At 43.6% G+C, this 18,517-nt stretch overlaps 1 protein-coding gene across 29 annotated transcripts in view; it reads left to right on the top strand.

Annotated features, from left to right (window-relative positions):
* Positions 1–18,517, top strand: part of LOC144001226 (calcium-activated potassium channel subunit alpha-1a) — a 234,959-nt gene that overhangs the window by 52,215 nt on the left and 164,227 nt on the right. For all 29 annotated transcript variants that reach the window (XM_077495359.1, XM_077495363.1, XM_077495383.1 and 26 more), the window contains exon 2: positions 17,875–18,045. In XM_077495359.1, the coding sequence (XP_077351485.1) occupies positions 17,875–18,045 (171 nt within the window). The remainder of the gene's footprint in view (positions 1–17,874; positions 18,046–18,517) is intronic.

Genomic DNA, 18,517 nt, shown 5'->3' with positions numbered 1-18,517 from the left:
GATATTAAAGTATTGATGATGTAATTTGTGTATATAGGGAAAATGAATACCTAAAATCTGTTCAACAGTGTCACCCTCGATTATATGTTTTATTTAAAAGGCAAAAAAAAAAAAAGAAAAAAGGTACTGTATGCCTTTGAGCAACATTGCATCCAGTTTCTGGTACATTCTTTCAGAGTGGCCAAGTTTGAAAGACAAAATGATTGATAGAGTTATTTCAGCCATCACAATTTTCAGGTCCATCTTATAAGGCCAACATTGCATTCTGATTCATAGAGAGGCTAAGTGATGTTGACATTGATGCAATAGAAATCAATCATATATACAGTATATACACAACTGCACACACATCCATAATGTACATTTACTCCCACATGGGCACACCGCTCGCCGCAAAATTGTCCAGCGACCTTGAAGGGATGAAAGTGGTATTTGTGCTGAAGCAATCATGGACAACAGTCAACCTTCAAGGTGTTGTTGAACAGATGGCTTGTTAATGGGTGCTGACACTTTCAAAAGCCTAATTTGAGGCATTCAATGCTAAAGGTAAGAGATGATTATCTCAAAGATGTGTTTGGCAAAATACAGCATTTTTATTAACTACTATCTCCTGCAGATAACGTAACCGTTTGTGAGACTGCTTATAAATCATTCACAGTTGCTCCGAGTTATTGATTGGACAAAGCTCGAGCTTTTCATCTCATGAAATACATACAGTTTAATTTATTGAGCCTTTGTAACAAGCCTCGACTGGCTGCTTTCTTGTATAGCTTTATCCTTAACCAAGGCCGGACTGTGTTGTAGCTGTCAATTGATGTTCAAACTTTCAAACGCATCTTTAAATGAGGGTTATCGTTAGACAGTTCATATTCTCTGCTGACGAATCTGAACACCCATCCATGTCAATTATGTTCTTTGAAGTTAGGGTTGAAATACATCATTTGTAATATGAACCTGGTAGAAAACGTACCGCTACTGGTTTAGCATTTTATCTCTCGCAAGGCATCATTTAAAATCAATAAGTTTCTTGCTTTGATAAAGGCTTGCAGAAATAAGGAACAGTGGTGGAAATGTGTTAGTGCCTCCAACACTATTGTTTAAAATGAATAGTGTTCGTAGAATCACAATCAGTGGATCAGATAAAACTGTGAATAATCTAAACTTGGCACCCCAATGCTGATTTTCTACTGCATTGTACCAGTGCAAGCTCTACTCAACTGTACTCACATTTTGCAGCTCAAAACTGCAGAAACTGCCAAAAAAAAATGCTACATTGAACACATCAGTGAGAATGAGATACATGAAGAGACATAGAGCAGAAAGAAGAACGAACCAATACTTGTATAATAGGTTTCGCTAATGTTAGTGACTTTTGGTTCTTATTCCGAGTCAAGTCAAAAGTGTTATGATTGCAACATGGACCAATCATGTTAGATCAATCAAGATAATTAAGGATGCTGAGACGTTGTTCTTATTGGACAATCATTTAATTCCGCAGCACATCATATCTCAGCTTGTTAATGAAGCATCTCTGTGTCTTATTATTCACTGAGATTGAATAACATTCAATGGAACAAAGACAGACGCGTCCTACAATGTATTAATTCGGACACAAACGGATGTTATTTATTTGTCTTTGTCTCTGTAATAATTTCCCATGCATAATCGTTGTATTTTTTTTTCACTGCCAAGTCATTCGTTAAAACTGTACGCCTCCGTCTGCATGTAATTATGTGGTCTATCATTTGTTTTCACGGCCTGATTGTGTGAGGCCATAAATCTCTAGTGCGTTTACTAGATGAGTTCTTCTTGCGCTGTCAAAAGCAGTCAAACCAGAGCAACAATCAGCTCAAGTGGCGGAGAGTTATGGTATGCGGATCTGAAAACTTTTTTTCAAGGGGAATACACAGTCTGATCCTGGTTTATCAGGGTAGCCTAAAGGTTAATCATGGGTTTATTTTTAGGCAATATTTCATGATGTCACACCAAAATTATAGCTTGAAGGTTTGTGATACAACAATAATTTGATGATTACTGATAATGATAATGATTACTGCCTCCCCATGTTTGACACATGATGTGGTATACTTTGGATCAAGAGCTGGTTTTAAAATTGATGATTCCCAAATGGTAAATGAAATATTTTTCAAACTAAATCTTAAACTCTATACTACATTGAGCAGATTTCATGAGCAGCTATGGATGTGGATGTCACAACACTGCTTTTACGCATGATGTGGTATGCTATGGATGATAAACTACTTTTGCCCAAATACTGATGTACCTATTTGCATATTAATATCATCACGTTCCCACATTGCCTGGTGTGCAGTCAATTCTGTTGCCTGTCCATACATAGCTGATTAGTTAGTAGGCTACATTCTTCTTTGATCTTCTGATCCGGGATGAAGTTTCAGTATGCCTGGTTTGGGATTTAATGGCGGTTCCCAGAATTAAAACTTAACTTGATGAATCCGCCTTCATCTAAGCTTCTAATGTGGAGCCGGATGTTAAGCACTTTTGGCTCAAGAAAAGCCTACTGTACTGTATATGTTTGCTTCTTTTTGTCATTTTTTGTTTTGCACAATTTGTTAATAAATCACTTTGTGTGTCTTCTAACTTGTCCTATCAGTAATTTCTTTGCCCTTAGCCAATCTTACACGTCAGATTGAGATCTTTTTTTCATTGTATAAACTCATCTTTAGCTTTTTCACCATTTAAGATACTGCCCAGCTATTTTCTGCTGACATTAAAATGATCAAATTCAAAGATGTTATGGATGACGAGTGCTGACCTTTTTAATCCCCCACAATTCACAGCGTCATCTATTTTTAGAACAGAACCACTGGAGCTTTAAAGATTGTATCAATGGGAGAGGAGCAGTCCATGTTCTAATTCAACCGGATGGTACATTCAATATTTTTCTTTCATACCCCCCTTCTGTTTGGTAGGGAAGTAAAGTGACTTCTATTTGAGTGGAGGGTCATAAAAGAATGCACATCTCACATATCCTCCGCTGGCAGGCTTGCTTTATGATGCTGTGATTGTTTCTGTCCAGCGGCAGGAGTAACGTCATGTACGGGGCTAAAGTGTACTTAGTGTCCAGTCATTGTGAAGAATGCCTTCCTCTTCTAGTGTGCTGATAGAGTTGAGACGATTCTGTTGCCGGATGCCATCTATTTAGTTCACCATCCACAAAATGTACAACCCCACTCTGGCCTGAAGGTCTCAAAATGGGGCCAATATGTTGCTAGTGTTATTGTGGAGATGGATAACCTTTCAGCTTTGATATGATTGAGCTGGATGACACCAACAATGCTTACCGTGGGATTTTATGTTGGATTGCAAAACCTCACACATTTTGGAGTTTCTGAATGATGTGAGGCCTGTGTTGGAGCCAATCACAAGAAGGAGTCATGCTATATCACCTCTGTGAAAAATTCCTTTAACTCATTTCAGCGCATTACAACAATTGGTGCTGTCCTCGCCCAGAGCAATTTTATCAATAGATTTATTCATGAATGTTTCCTGTTTGGTATCTTGGTAATCAGGCCCATAGTCACTAACATTAGTGTTTCACTCACCTGGGTTTCATGGGTTTAGCAAGGGTTTATTTACGATTCAGCGACAGTGCGAATGTGAGTGTGAAAGGTTGCTGTAAGGTGAAAGGTTGCTGTGGTTGGAATGGTACCAAAACTTTCTTATCTAAGGTTACTACGTTGAAGTGACACAGTTTCCAATTGTTTTCTTTGCTATGGCCTACTTCAGATGTACATTGTGGTATTTTAAGCAGAAAAATAAACACACTGAATTGGACATACTTAGACCTGAATTGGTATGATTGATGCAAATCTGATGTCTCCCAATGAAACAGACGGATTAAAAAAACAACAACAACAACAACAGAGAAAAAGCATGACTAAGGTGTTTCATCTGGCCACTATTGTCACTTTATTTTATCCATTATATATCCAAGTATATTAGACTCTGGCAACAATTCACCCTTCGCTGACACGTGACATCAGTGGCTCTTGTTATTTTGCTGTTGCTATGATACTGGATGGGCTAAAAAAGAAGAGCTTTTGTGAGATTGGAGTATTACTGAAAAAAGACCATACTATTATTAAACTGACTCGCCAAGGAATTAGATGTGTTTATCGTGTTCGGGTAAAAGTGCTGCTATGGCAACATCCCCGTTAATCTCCCCGGGGGTACCGTCATTCGACAAGTGGGATATTCTTGCTTTTCTCACATCCAGACAACCGATTAGTCTGTTGGTTTTTATTGGAAGTCTGTTTTAGTTTTAGTAAACACAAGCGTTTTTGTTGTTGTTGTTTTTTGTTTTGTTTTTTTTTGGGGGGGGGGCAGTCTTTCCCCACATGGTGTTATCAGATTTCAGCCTTCCACCTGAGCGCGTGTGCAATTGCACAACACGGGGCTCCCTGTTCACCGTCCCTCTTCCCTTTGCGCCGTGACCCAGTGTCGGCCTGTAACCCTGGGACACCGGGTAACTGTACCGCCATTAAAATAGCAAACAGGGCGAACAGAGCGTGTTATGAGATTTCTTGTCTCCCCGGGTAAGTCTATAAATAGCCGCTCACACTGGAATAGAGTTTTCCCCAGCGATGCAGACGAAAGCCAGAGGAACAGCTGCACTAAAGCCAAGTCCTATTAGATCAGCACGGTCACATGGCGGCCATTGGTCACTCACTCTTAAAAGCTAAATTTACCTATGAGGATGATGCTCTTTCTCTGAACCAGACTTGCATTTTCCCCTTTGCAACTTTTTATTTTGGCTTTAGCTTGCTGGCATAATTTGCATCATTATTGCTGTCAACTTCACTTAGTCGTCGCGTCAGTCTCTCCTTTCGGACACTTTAGCCTCGTCCTTCTCCGGTCGCTGTTACCCCGTCCTGTAGATTTCCTGCTGTCAGTTCCTATTTTGTCTCCCTCCCTGTGTCATGTTTTACCTCTCTCTCTCTATCCCTCTCACTCTCTGTTCTTCTCATTATTGTCTCTCCTCCCCTGTGTATGCTACTAATTGGCGCAATCCTAATATTAACTGTGTTCACGGCTCTCGTTATGGGGACGCCTCTTGAAGGAGGAAGATGAACTGAATACACATTTAAAAATGGGCTTTCTAAAAAGACAGCTTAAGCCCCACGTTAATCAAAAATACTACATGCATTATTTTATCATTATTATTTTTTTAAGCTGACCTGCAAGATGGATTGTTTTAGAAATTTACACGTCAGTTTGGGATAAAGGCAAAATAAACTGAAAAATAGGGTCAGAAACCTTGGATTTTCTGCCTGTTAACGGACACGCACACACAGTTATGGTATATAGAGTACTCCAGCAATCATACTTCTGTATAAGTACTTTTATTTTAATGCCACAGTTTAAGTCAGATTCCTAAAGGAACAAAATGCAAAACCTAAAATGGCTTGTCTTTTGTGTTAACAATTTTACATTTAATGGCATTTAAAACAATATAAGTAGTAGGAGCCTAGCTGTAAATTCTAAAATAGATGAACGATTATTAAATAATGTAATGAACAAAATGTAATTGGAAATAAACATATGACAATACCATATGTACCAGCTGGAACAGTTTCAGAGAGTGAAACCAATAGTTGCCAAATGCATATCACTAGCCATGGCAGAGGCGGAGCTTCTTTGTCAGAAACTTGTGGATAGAGAGTGAGGCATTTCCTCTTCATTACCTGAGCCTTGTAGCTCACTAGCTTGTTAGCTAGTCAGTTAATTTATTGTTTGTTTGTTAGCTAGTTGGTTTGCTTGGTCTTTTGTCAGTTAGCTAGCTTGTTAGTTAATTAATTCTTAATTGGTTAATGAGTTAGTTGGCCGTTAGGCTGTTAGTTTGTTTATTTGTTCCTTGGTTGGTCTGGACGGTCATTTCATGTGATTTATTTCATTATGATCAATTAATTAATTAATTAATTCTCTAAACTCCCATTTCAATGCCAGTGTTGTTTTGATCTTATTAATACCTCCCTGATTAATTTTCACATACACAGCTGATTGTAGCTCGTGCAAGTCGTGCAATCCATTTTTGTCACAACACACAAGTAGTTGGCTTGTTTCAACTGTAGTTTTGAGTTTTTGCCATTTGCCTTACTGCAAAGTGAATTATACAGTTCATCCCAGAATAGAAAGTCTTCTTTCGTATTGTGTCAACCATGAACCAGGAAGTAGCCTGCTAAGTAAGAAACACAAATACTGTATATGTTTTTTTGACATTTCTTTTAATTCCCCACAGCCTATGTTGCCCTCCTTTTTAAGGTTGCATCTGAACAAATTAGCTACTGGCCATCCCATCTACCACCACCACCCCTACCCCGGTCTCTGTAGCTGTCTCACACTGTGTTGACATCACAGGTGTGTATATATAGCCGGCAGATGGATTCTCCCATGGCAGGCTGCTTGTTCTCCTCCCTCGGCTCAGGCCCCTCAAATGAACTAGAAACAATTTCTTGTTTACATTGTCTTCTCTGATCTGTCCAGCCATCACTTGGTCACTGCATGCATTATTCATGTTCCCCACCCCAACTGGCACGCACGCATGAACACGCCTGAACGCATCACTGATGCCGAATGTGCCATCCTAGCGTCCTATGTTCAGGTGTGCACCAAAACTACACACTACACTATAGCCTTTTTTAAGACTCTTTTTAGGGATTATCCTCATGAAACCCTCCAAAAATTATTTTAAAAAGTAAGGTCCTTTATTATGCCTTTTCTCCCAATGTTGTCTTAACAATCTCATAATAAGTGAACTGACAGTAGTGTACATAAACACACCACTACTGCAAGTCCAGAATGCAGCACAGCAGCCGGAACATTAGCATTTACCTGTCCCCTTAGCCTCTCAGGTGGCAGTGCCACACATAAGCGCTGATGTATGTTTGAGGCCAAGCTAAAACTAGTATTTTATGTCATCAAAGTAGTTATGTTGCTTATGTTAGTTTACTGAGCAAGCTCTGGTAGATACAAAGGCTAATTGGATGAGCTAATGTTAGCTGCCTCTGCTAGTAGCTAAATAAAGCAAATCTCTCAGCTTGCTGTCTCGATGTATGTTTTGCTACAAATCAATGTTTAACTACTGCCTGTCATAATTGAGTGTAACTCATTTAATTAGGTTAAGGGTCCACTCAAAAATTGGTGGTGGTGGTGAGGGATGTACTTATGACAACCACATTATGACTCTTTTGTGTCTTTGCCACTGCTTCCAAAGTTTCTCTATACTCTGTTAATGTTTTCTTGAGGTGGAGGAGATTGGAAAATGTATATCATATCTGGTAACTGTTTATGGTTATACAATAAATAAATAAATAAATAAATAAATAAATAAATAAATAAACATGAATTGGTTTACTTGTCTATCCGTTGCAAGCCCAGTTTCGTCCACCAACATGGCGGACAGGCAACTACCAATCAACTCACAGGATGGAAAGCTGCATATTTAGCTCATATAATATTCTACTTTGTACAACCAAATTTAGATAGGGAATTGTTTAATCATTATTGTGGTTATATATATATATTTTTTAATGAAAACTGATAGGTAAAATAAAATATTTACATTATTAAAAAAGAAATTTCAACATTGGTGGAAGTGTGTCTAGTTGATCAAAAATCAAAATTATACTGTTGGTAACCGCTTTTACAACAAGAGGAGACATCTGTGCTTAAGTCTTAGTTTGTTCTGTGCTATCAAAAGTGTTTTAATTGATCGTTTTAATGATTCGCTTGAAAGCTACTTTGTTTCGTGAGACGTCTACACCGAAGAAATAACTGCAGGGCATCAACTTAGCTAGAGATTGTAATGACTCAGCTGTCAATAAAGAATAGATCCCAAAACTGCAGGCTCGGAGGAGGAAAACTTCCTCGATTTATTATTTTTGAAAAACCGAAAGCACAAAGCTTGCGCGCAGGCAAGACAACGAAATCTTCAGCGGTGCCCCTGCACACAGGCGAGGGACACGGCAGTAACAAAAGACACTTGCAAAAGGCAAGGAAGAATTGGGAAACACAAAACTCCCGCAAAAGGCAGGGAACACGAATGTAACATAAAGCGCTTGCAACTGCAAGGAAAACTAACATAACCAAAATCGCTTGCAAACGGCAAGGAGAACTATCGTAACAAAAAACACTTGCTAACAGCAAGGACTAGAAAAATATAAATCACTTGCACCCGGCAAGGACGACACGAAATGTACACGGAATCAATCAACACGAGTATAACAACAAAAGGCGACGCGGAAATACACACGTGAATACAAGTAAACTAAAGACGACGGCAGATTCAAAAAACTTTACCAACAGGGAAACGCGGAGAACACTTGGACACGAAGATGAGCAAATAATAATCCGACGACGTGCTGTGTTCCTCGGAGTCCTTTTTAAAGCCTTGATTGTCAATGCGCTGCAGGTGCGGAGCTGGGGAACGCCCCCCTCGTTGCAGGCACTGGAACACACACACATACACAAGCACAACAGGCTGAGAACCGAACCATGACAGTACCCCCCCCTCAACGGACGCCCCTTGGCGGACCACCTGGTTTATCAGGATGAGCAGCGTAGAACGTGTCGAGCAGAGACGGGTCAAGGATCCAGGAGCGGGGGATCCACTGGCGCTCCTCAGGTCCATAGCCCTCCCAGTCGACCAGATACTGGAAGCCCCGGCCCCTGGGCCTCGAGTCCAAGATTTCCTTGACCGTGTAGACAGGGTCTCCATCAACCAACCGGGGAGGAGGCGGAGCTGGCGCAGGAGGATTCAGTGGACTGGGGGTCACAGGCTTAAGGAGGGAGACGTGGAACACCGGATGCACCTTCAGGGAAGAGGGTAGTCGGAGCTTCGCCGTGACAGGGTTGATCATAGAAAGAATCTCGAAAGGTCCCACGAAGCGCGGACCCAATTTCTTGGCGCTGCCCGCCAGCCGCATATCCCGGGACGAAAGCCAAACCTTGTCCCCTGGCTGGTAGGCTGGCTCCGGCCGCCGCCGGCGATCCGCTATCTCCTTGTTGCGGACCGCCGTGCGGGACAACGCTGCTCGTGTTTCCCGCCACACCTTGTGGGCCCGACGTAGGTGCTGCTGGATCGTGGGCAGTTCAATGGGTCCCTCTTGAGACGGGAACAGAGGTGGCTGATACCCGTAGGCCGCCATAAACGGCGAGCGTCCAGTCGCTGACGATGGCAGGGTGTTGGTGGCGTACTCGATCCAAGGCAGGTGCGTAGCCCAGGATTCAGGGTTGTGCAGGCAGACGCATCGGAGGGCGGCTTCCAGGTCCTGATTGGCCCTCTCTGTTTGGCCGTTTGTTTGAGGATGATATCCTGAAGACAAGCTCGCTGTGGCTCCCAGCAGCTTACAGAATTTTTTCCAGACCTGGGAAATGAACTGTGGACCACGGTCTGAGACCAAGTCTACGGGTATTCCGTGGAGCCTAAATACGTGACGGGTGAGGAGTTGCGCCGTTTCCCAGGAGGACGGCAGCTTGGAGAGAGCTACAAAATGAGTCATCTTGGAGAACCGGTCAATCACCGTCATGATCACCGTGTTACGCCTCGACCTAGGGAGGCCAGTGATGAAGTCCAGGGAGATGTGGGACCACGGCCGCGACGGGATGGGCAGCGGCCGTAGTAGACCCGCCGGAGGCTGGTGTGAGGATTTGCCGCATGCACAAGCGGTGCAGGCCTTGACGAACTCGACAATGTCTTTCTTCATTTCCGGCCACCAGAATCGCTGACTGACGAGGGCAAGAGTCCTGTTAATTCCCGGATGACATGCCACTCGTGAGCTGTGACCCCACTGCAGGACTTCCGCCCGCAACGGGTCAGGAACAAATAGTCTCTCGGCCGGGCACTCCCCAGGAACAGTGATTCCCTCCAGAGCCTCCATGACCCTTTCTTCGACCTCCCAGCGCAGCGCGCCCACAAAGCAACGTTCTGGCAGGATCGGTTCTGTCCCGGCCTCAGGAGTTGCAGCATCATGCATTCGGGACAGAGCGTCAGACTTCTGGTTCCGGGACCCCGGGCGATAGTTCACGACAAAGTTGAATCGTGTGAAAAGCAATGCCCAGCGTGCCTGCCGTGAGTTGAGTCTCTTGGCGGCCCGGAGGTACGCCAGGTTCTTGTGATCAGTCAGAACCTCAAATGGCTCCTTGGCGCCCTCCAGCCAGTGTCGCCATTCCTGTAGCGCCAGGACAATTGCCAACAGCTCCCGGTTCCCGACGTCGTAGTTGGCCTCAGCGGGGCTCAGTCGCCTGGAGAAGAAGGCACAGGGGTGGAGCTTCCCGTCTTCTGGCGACCGCTGGGACAGGACCGCCCCCACTCCTGAATCCGACGCGTCAACCTCGACCACAAAAGCAACATCGGTATTAGGGTGGATCAGTACAGGTGGGTTGACAAACAATTGTTTAACAACATGGAACGCCTCTTCGGCACTAGGTGTCCATCTAAACGGGACTTTACTCGAAGTCAACTTGGTCAGTGGGGCTGCCCGTAAACTATAATTCCTAATAAATCGCCGATAGAAATTGGCGAAGCCCAAAAAACGTTGCAGCTGTTTCCGTGTTTTGGGGCTCGGCCAATCGACCACGGCCTGGGTCTTGACCGGATCCGCTCGAAGTTGCCCTCCCTCGATGATAAAGCCCAGGAACTGAACCGACTTAGAGTGGAATTCACATTTCTCTGCCTTGACGTAAAGTCGGTTCTCCAAAAGACGCTGGAGAACCAGGCGAACATGTTGCCGGTGCTCGTGCTCGTCGCGCGAAAAGATTAAAATGTCGTCTAAATAGACAAAACAAAAAACATTCAACATGTCCCGGAGGACATCATTTATCAAACACTGGAACACCGCTGGCGCATTCGTTAAACCGAAAGGCATGACGCAATATTCGAAGTGACCAAGGGAAGTTTTGAATGCGGTCTTCCATTCATCTCCTTCTCGTATACGAATCAAATGGTACGCACTTCGCAAATCTAATTTGGAAAAGATTCTGGCGGATTGTAACGGAGCGAAGGCAGAGTCCAACAGCGGAAGCGGGTATTTATTCTTGACGGTAATATCATTCAATCCCCGATAATCTACACAGGGACGAAGGGACTTATCCTTCTTCTCAATAAAGAAGAACCCCGCCCCCACGGGTGATTTAGACGGACGGATCTGACCGTTAGCCAGCGAACTCGAAATATATTCCCGGAGGGCTTCTTGTTCAGGCTGGGATACCTGGTACAAGCGTGAACTCGGTAGTGGCGCATTGGAAATCAGATCAATCGCACAATCGTATGGTCTGTGGGGAGGCAACGCCTGGGCACGGTCCTTGCTAAACACCTTTCCCAAATCATGATACTCTTCCGGGACCTGATCGAGGCAAATCGCTTCGGGAGCAGGAGATACGGGAACGGTGGAAGTCCCATCTGCCGACCTCAAGCAGTGGGCGTGGCAGAAGGGACTCCAGTTCTCCAACGCGGGCTTCTCCCAATTGATATCGGGGTTATGCGTCTTTAGCCACGGAAGCCCCAATACTAGGGGCGCAGCACGGGATGGCATAACGAAAAAACTCCTTCTCTCCACGTGATTCCCCGAAAGCCTCAAGGTAAGTGGACCAGTAACATGTCGGACCTGCGCTAATAACCGCCCATCGAGGTCGAAAACCTCCTTAACTTTCTCTAACGGTTCCACCGGGCTCCCCAACGCCTCTACTACACACGGGTCGACGAAGCAATCATCGGCCCCCGAATCTATGAGTGCCCTAACTTTAAGATTCATTCCGCCGTCGGACAACTCCCCCGATAACTCTAACCGTCGAATATTACAGCTAGACCTACTCGAAGGACTTGGTTCGGTTCCCCCCGGTTGGTGCTTACCCTGATCCGAGTCCATTCCAGACTCCTGGGTCTCCTTGGCCCGTCCCCCCAGTCGGGTGGTCGGTCGCGTTCGACGTTGTGGTTTCGCCGGGCAGGACGCCACCCGGTGCCCTGGTTGACCGCAGTAGAGACAGGCTCCAGTGAGCCATCGACGGCGGCGCTCCTCAGGATGCAGGCGTCCACCTCCGACCTGCATGGGCTCCCCTATGTCCGCTGGGGCCCCCGGAAGAGAACGTACTTCCGCGTCGTCGATGCAGGTGAGTCCCGTCAGGCGACGGTTGGCGGATGGCTCTTGCCGCTCACAGGCACGCTCCCGGTGCCGTTCACGTAAGCGGTTGTCCAACCGGATGGTGAGCTCAATAAGTCCTTCGAGGGAGTTCGTATCGTCGCGGACCGCCAGTTCATCCTTCAGTACCGTATTCAAACCACGACGAAAAATACTTCGCAAGGCACAATCAGCAAATCCGCTTTCCGCGGCCAGAATACGAAACGCGATCGAGTAGTCAGCGACAGATCTTTCTCCTTGCGCTAAATCCAACAACCGACCTCCGGCCTCCTTCCCCTTGACTGGATGATCGAACACACGTTGAAACTCAGAAACAAAAATCGGGAAGGAGGATCGGAGGTCTGGTCGTGAGTTGCTCACCACCATCGCCCATGTAGCGGCTTGACCAGACAGGAGGCTCATAATAAAAGCAATCTTAGACTGATCACGAGCGTAGGTGTACGGTTGCTGGTCGAAAATAAGTGAACATTGATGCAAGAACTGACTGCAACCACCCGGCTGTCCGTCGTAGCGCGACGGGTGGGGCAAAACGGGCTCCCTTGGAGCTGCGGGGGAAGCCAACGTGGCTGTGTCCGTTCGCGGGAGTTCCGGACCCAGCAATCCGCGGAAACCGAGCTGCTCGAGCCTCGCGAACATTTCCTCACACCGGTGAGCAAGCCTGCCTACCCCCTCTTGGAGTCCCACCAAGGAGGTTTCAGTTTGCTCCACCCTTTGCTCCTGACTGGCCAACGCCCGTCTCACCTTCTCCGAGTCTGCGGGATCCATGGTGGTCGGATTATTCTGTAATGACTCAGCTGAGTCAATAAAGAATAGATCCCAAAACTGCAGGCTCGGAGGAGGAAAACTTCCTCGATTTATTATTTTTGAAAAACCGAAAGCACAAAGCTTGCGCGCAGGCAAGACAACGAAATCTTCAGCGGTGCCCCTGCACACAGGCGAGGGACACGGCAGTAACAAAAGACACTTGCAAAAGGCAAGGAAGAATTGGGAAACACAAAACTCCCGCAAAAGGCAGGGAACACGAATGTAACATAAAGCGCTTGCAACTGCAAGGAAAACTAACATAACCAAAATCGCTTGCAAACGGCAAGGAGAACTATCGTAACAAAAAACACTTGCTAACAGCAAGGACTAGAAAAATATAAATCACTTGCACCCGGCAAGGACGACACGAAATGTACACGGAATCAATCAACACGAGTATAACAACAAAAGGCGACGCGGAAATACACACGTGAATACAAGTAAACTAAAGACGACGGCAGATTCAAAAAACTTTACCAACAGGGAAACGCGGAGAACACTTGGACACGAAGATGAGCAAATAATAATCCGACGACGTGCTGTGTTCCTCGGAGTCCTTTTTAAAGCCTTGATTGTCAATGCGCTGCAGGTGCGGAGCTGGGGAACGCCCCCCTCGTTGCAGGCACTGGAACACACACACATACACAAGCACAACAGGCTGAGAACCGAACCATGACAGAGATAGACCGATATGCTTTTTTCAGGGCCGATACCGATACCGATTATCGGTAGTCAAGGAGGCAGATAACCGATATTTGAAGCCGATATTCATTTGCAGTAAAATTTAAAATGTTGGCACCAAATTTTTTAATAATGCAAACCCTAACCGTTCTTTACAATGGATTCTCACACTGCACTTTTCATTTTACATCCTTCCATCTGCAATAAGACGTTGGTGGCGGGGGGAGTTAAATGTGGGGGCCAACGTGACATTACCTTTTATAGCATTTGGGATACTTGGAGTTTTATTCTATAAATGTTATATTTTTATATTTTGAAGTAATAGGAGGAACCCTGTCATTCAAAATGTGCATCAGCTGTGGCATTACTTATTACTACTAAAAAAAAAAATTCCATGAGAAAAACTATTCATCCCTGAACACCATACAGTTCTTGTAGACCTAATTATGATTGTTGTTATTGTTACCATGTAGACAGTATTGATAAGCTTAGGATCTTAAATCGAGAACAGCAATATCATGCTACTCCTCTCTACAAGAGAACTGTCAAAAGACAGCTTCAGGATACAACACACTTCATCATGTAGTTTACTGCCACTTAGGATGCCCCAATCAACGCAGAAAAAGGTAGAGTAAAATAACTTGGTTATAATAATAGTAAGAATAACTTGGTTAAACAGACAAACAGCTGTTTAATGTGTTTTACACTTATAGACACGTGTGTGTACATGAGCACACTATTCTCTCACTACTGTACTGTACTGTATCACTTAATGGCACAGATTTACTTGTCTAAATAATAACTGGGCTGCAACATTGCTAATTCACATTAACAAGCACTATCTTAGCTGTCCACATGAATAGTCACTAACACACGAGAAAGTTATACAACACACCAAACATGAGCTCATTATTCAAAGTATGATGCACGTAACGAAATTACATCACTGAACATTAATTGCAGCCGACTACGGCCGTAGATGTTACATATTAGTGGCATCCATTGAGAGGATAATGTCCCAACTGACGGCAGACATGACGTGAAAAGAGAGACAAAACGAGCAAATAAGCACACTATACTTTAGCGCACTTCTCTACTCATGCCTAACATACGGAAGAGAACACGTTTGTGTAGTTAAACGGTGTTTGAGACACTTAATTTGTTACGGAGCGGACTTTAACGAGTTGCACAACGAGCTGTCAATCAAATCGACGTCGAAGCTTAAGGCACACAATGGCAAACCAGCGCGACAAATAAACACAATATAAAGTAACTAAACGCTATTTAGTGTCACTGTGGCATCTAACTGCATAATAACCGCTATGCAACAAGTAGTGGACGTGACCCAGAATGCAATGTGTGCGTCACGAGAGGTAAATATAATGACGATACTCTACTCTTAACATGGAACTAGACAATACAATAATGACAACTGTTAATATTTGGAACCTTTCTAACAAACATTGTTTACTTAATTAAGTGAAAATGTGTGTGATTCCTGTGTTTGAGTAGTTCAAGTAGCGAATTAGCTACTGGGTGTTAGCCTACATGCTAAGCTGAACACACCACTGTTAGCTAGCGGGGATTCAATGCAAGGCAATGCAGCTCCATTCATATAGTGCATTTAATACACAACATAATTCAATGTGTTTAGCTTATCATGGTGAAAAGTTTGGCGGAGTTTCTTCTCTTTTAACTTACCTTCGAAGCATGTGTCTCGCGTTGTGTCCGTGGGTGCGTGTGTGACCGGCTACTGTGATACACGGCATACACTACTGATTGGTTCTGGCTCTTGCACGGCTAACCAATCAAATGCTGCTATGGGTTGCTGGAGTTGGACTCCATAACAGACAGAGACGCTCTGGGCTGCATTCGAAGCGAAAATACAGAGTTTTAAATGGATCGCTTATATCGGCCGTCAGATTAATAAAACAGGCCGATACCGATATGTACCAATATGTCAAATATTGGCCCCGATTATCGGCCCGGACGATTATCGGTTTATCTCTAAACTTAGCTACCGAAACATGCTTGGAGTGCGTTGGAGCCGGCACATGGCCGAACTGAGTGAAACCTTAGACGTGCGCACACACATAAGCGTGCGCACAAACACACACTTAATATGGAGTCCTCCACCATGTGACCAGCGAGACAAATGCTAGTTGAGTCGTGACTACTGAGAATGTAAAAATGGGAGGTGAAGTGTTGTAAGGTGCTGTACATTTGATAGGCCTATTTAGAAATGGCGTTGTCAATATAAAATGAGTGTGAACCCTAAATTTAAAAAAAAATACAAGAACATTCATTAACAAATGATCATTAAGATCAACATAAAATTAGCGAAGTTGATCTGATGTTTCAGAAATTAGACAAACACTGTCTAGTAGAAGAAATCTAGTGGCAAATATAACTGTGCACGAGGCCCCTCTGTTTCATTACATCCAGCAATTGCAAAATTTTAATGTTTTTGTTTGCTGCTTGTTTGTGTGTTATCAAAAATAATCAAATAATGGGTATGGGTCAGAGTTGCTGCTCTGAATTCATAGCCAAAAACAACTTTCTTAAATAATTGAATCATGATCCTCCTTTCCTTTCACACAGAATGCAGAGGGGATATATCTAATCCTTTATCTTAGTATTCTACTCTCTAGTTCTATACTCAAACTAGCCAGAGCCACCAAAATTAGGCCTAATTTGGTACCAGACCTTAAATGTTTGATCCTTGCTCCAGCAGTTATGACACATTTTAGACTAAATGTGTTTAATTACATGCTTGCATGACACTTTGAGGCTGAGTCCCCTAACACTAATAACCAAATAAAGCATAAATAAGCAAATTAGCTACTGGCGTTTTAAAGATGGAGGCCCCATGGCAAGAGCAGATAATGATCTAATGACTAAGTCCGGCTGTTTTAGGGCTAGTTTATTGGCATTGTTCTGGGGGTCGGAATCAAATTAGGAAAATGGCAGCTGTGCCCATGCCTTATCATTATAAAATGTAATCCAATTTGACGAGACAATCCTCTCGAAATGGACAGAGCAACCTCATGGGCTCATCTGTAATAGCAGTGCTCTTTAGTCATGCTCAAGCACTCGTCTTTGTATGTCTGGTTTGGTGTTTGTGGCCTCAGGGATCCATAATGGTCAGTCCATCGGTTGCTAGGTCCATTTGGTATCTTCTTACAAGTACCATTGTTTATTAAATTGGATTTAATCTACTTACTATGGGATCTCTGAGGTCAAACAAAATTTGAAAAATCATCAATTGACAACTTTTTTCTTCACTCTAAAGTTGCTCTAGTTACATCGGAATGAGCCACCATCCACACGACTGAGTGTTATAGCAATACATTCCAAGAATTCTCCAAAGATGCTTCTGTTTAATGGCAATGATGGGTGACATTTTGCGTAAGTTTAAAGGGGTATAGGAATGTTGCAACGTGACCGTGCTTTTCCCCTCTGTCTCGCATGCACGACTTAGCATTGAAAGGCCTGCACAACAGTCACCCCAAGGAGCAATTAACTTAAAGAAGCATATGTGCGGAATGAAAAGAGCAACTATATATCATTCTGTCATTATCTAATATGCACATGTGCAGCATATGGCAGATGGATGCCATTATGGCGTGATGGACCTTTCTCCCCCCCTCAGAGGTTTTTAGCTAATCATGAATGAGGACATGATTACTGAAGCTTTCCCACTAAGCAAATATGTTGTTTGAGGATCTCGTATATGACAAAGTTATCAAGTATAATGATGATATCAACTTCCATGTTTGAAGCATACGATTTAGTGGACACTTTGAACATTAGCTCATAAGACTCATAAGAAATAATATTCATTACAGTGATTATGATAAATGCTCAAATACTGTTCAGCCAGGTAATATTTTATCAAGCTTTTGAGCAAAGAAATTTTAATGTAAATACCTAATGAAGTTATACAAACAGCTGTTGTAAATAAAAACACAAAGCACTTTTGATGAAAACTGCTTCTGGTAATAAACTCCTTTTATAATTCTAATGTTGTCAGTACCATTTTACTCTTTTATAATTTCAATAACAAAAAAACAAAAAGATAAAAAAAACATTTTGGGAGACAAAAGACTGGATCTAGATTCTTCTTCAACTATTGCACTGTTTTGCAAGAGTCTCTGTTTCCCTTCTTCTCTTTGGTGGCTCTTAACAGACTCGTTATTTTGTTGTCTTACAGGAGGCTCAGAAAGTGAACAACCCCGCCAACAATCAGGCAACAGACAGGGCGCTAAAGGGTCCTGATGAGAAGACTGAGGAGGTCCCGGCCAGTGAGGTGGGATGGATGACTTCGGTGAAAGACTGGGCCGGCGTCATGATCTCTGCCCAGACCCTCACTGGCAGAGTTCTGGTAGGTTATTTATTTTTTTGCCCATTTAAAAAATGTAAACATCTCAAAACCTTGGGGTTCAAATTCATGAGCAGTGTGTTGTGCATTGACACGTCCACTTTGAGCTAAGTGCTGTATTTTGGTCTTTCGCCCTGGGGCAAGCCCACCGCAACTGGTTTTCACACTCAAGGTGGCCTCGGCCCAGATTGGCTCCACTCAATATTTAGCCTAGCACTATAATTTTTTTGTGTTACACTGCTGAGTTTGAAAGAAATGTAACTGAACATACAAATCAGCTCACTCTACTTTGATGTACAACGAATGTTGTTATTAGTGCAATTTCAGCCCATCCCGTGCCACACTACTCAATACGCTAAAGTTTCTTCCTGTTTACATTTTATCACCAATAAGAGAAGAGTATTTTGGTTCACCGAGCCAAGGGCACAGCATTTCCAAACCAGACCATAATACATTTGTCATGCACATCCCACAT

Source organism: Festucalex cinctus, chromosome 14 (assembly GCF_051991245.1).
Source record: "Festucalex cinctus isolate MCC-2025b chromosome 14, RoL_Fcin_1.0, whole genome shotgun sequence".
NCBI classification, from domain to species: Eukaryota; Metazoa; Chordata; class Actinopteri; order Syngnathiformes; family Syngnathidae; genus Festucalex; species Festucalex cinctus.
Note: the sequence above shows the minus strand (reverse complement) of the source record. Positions and strands in the feature narration are given on the sequence as shown.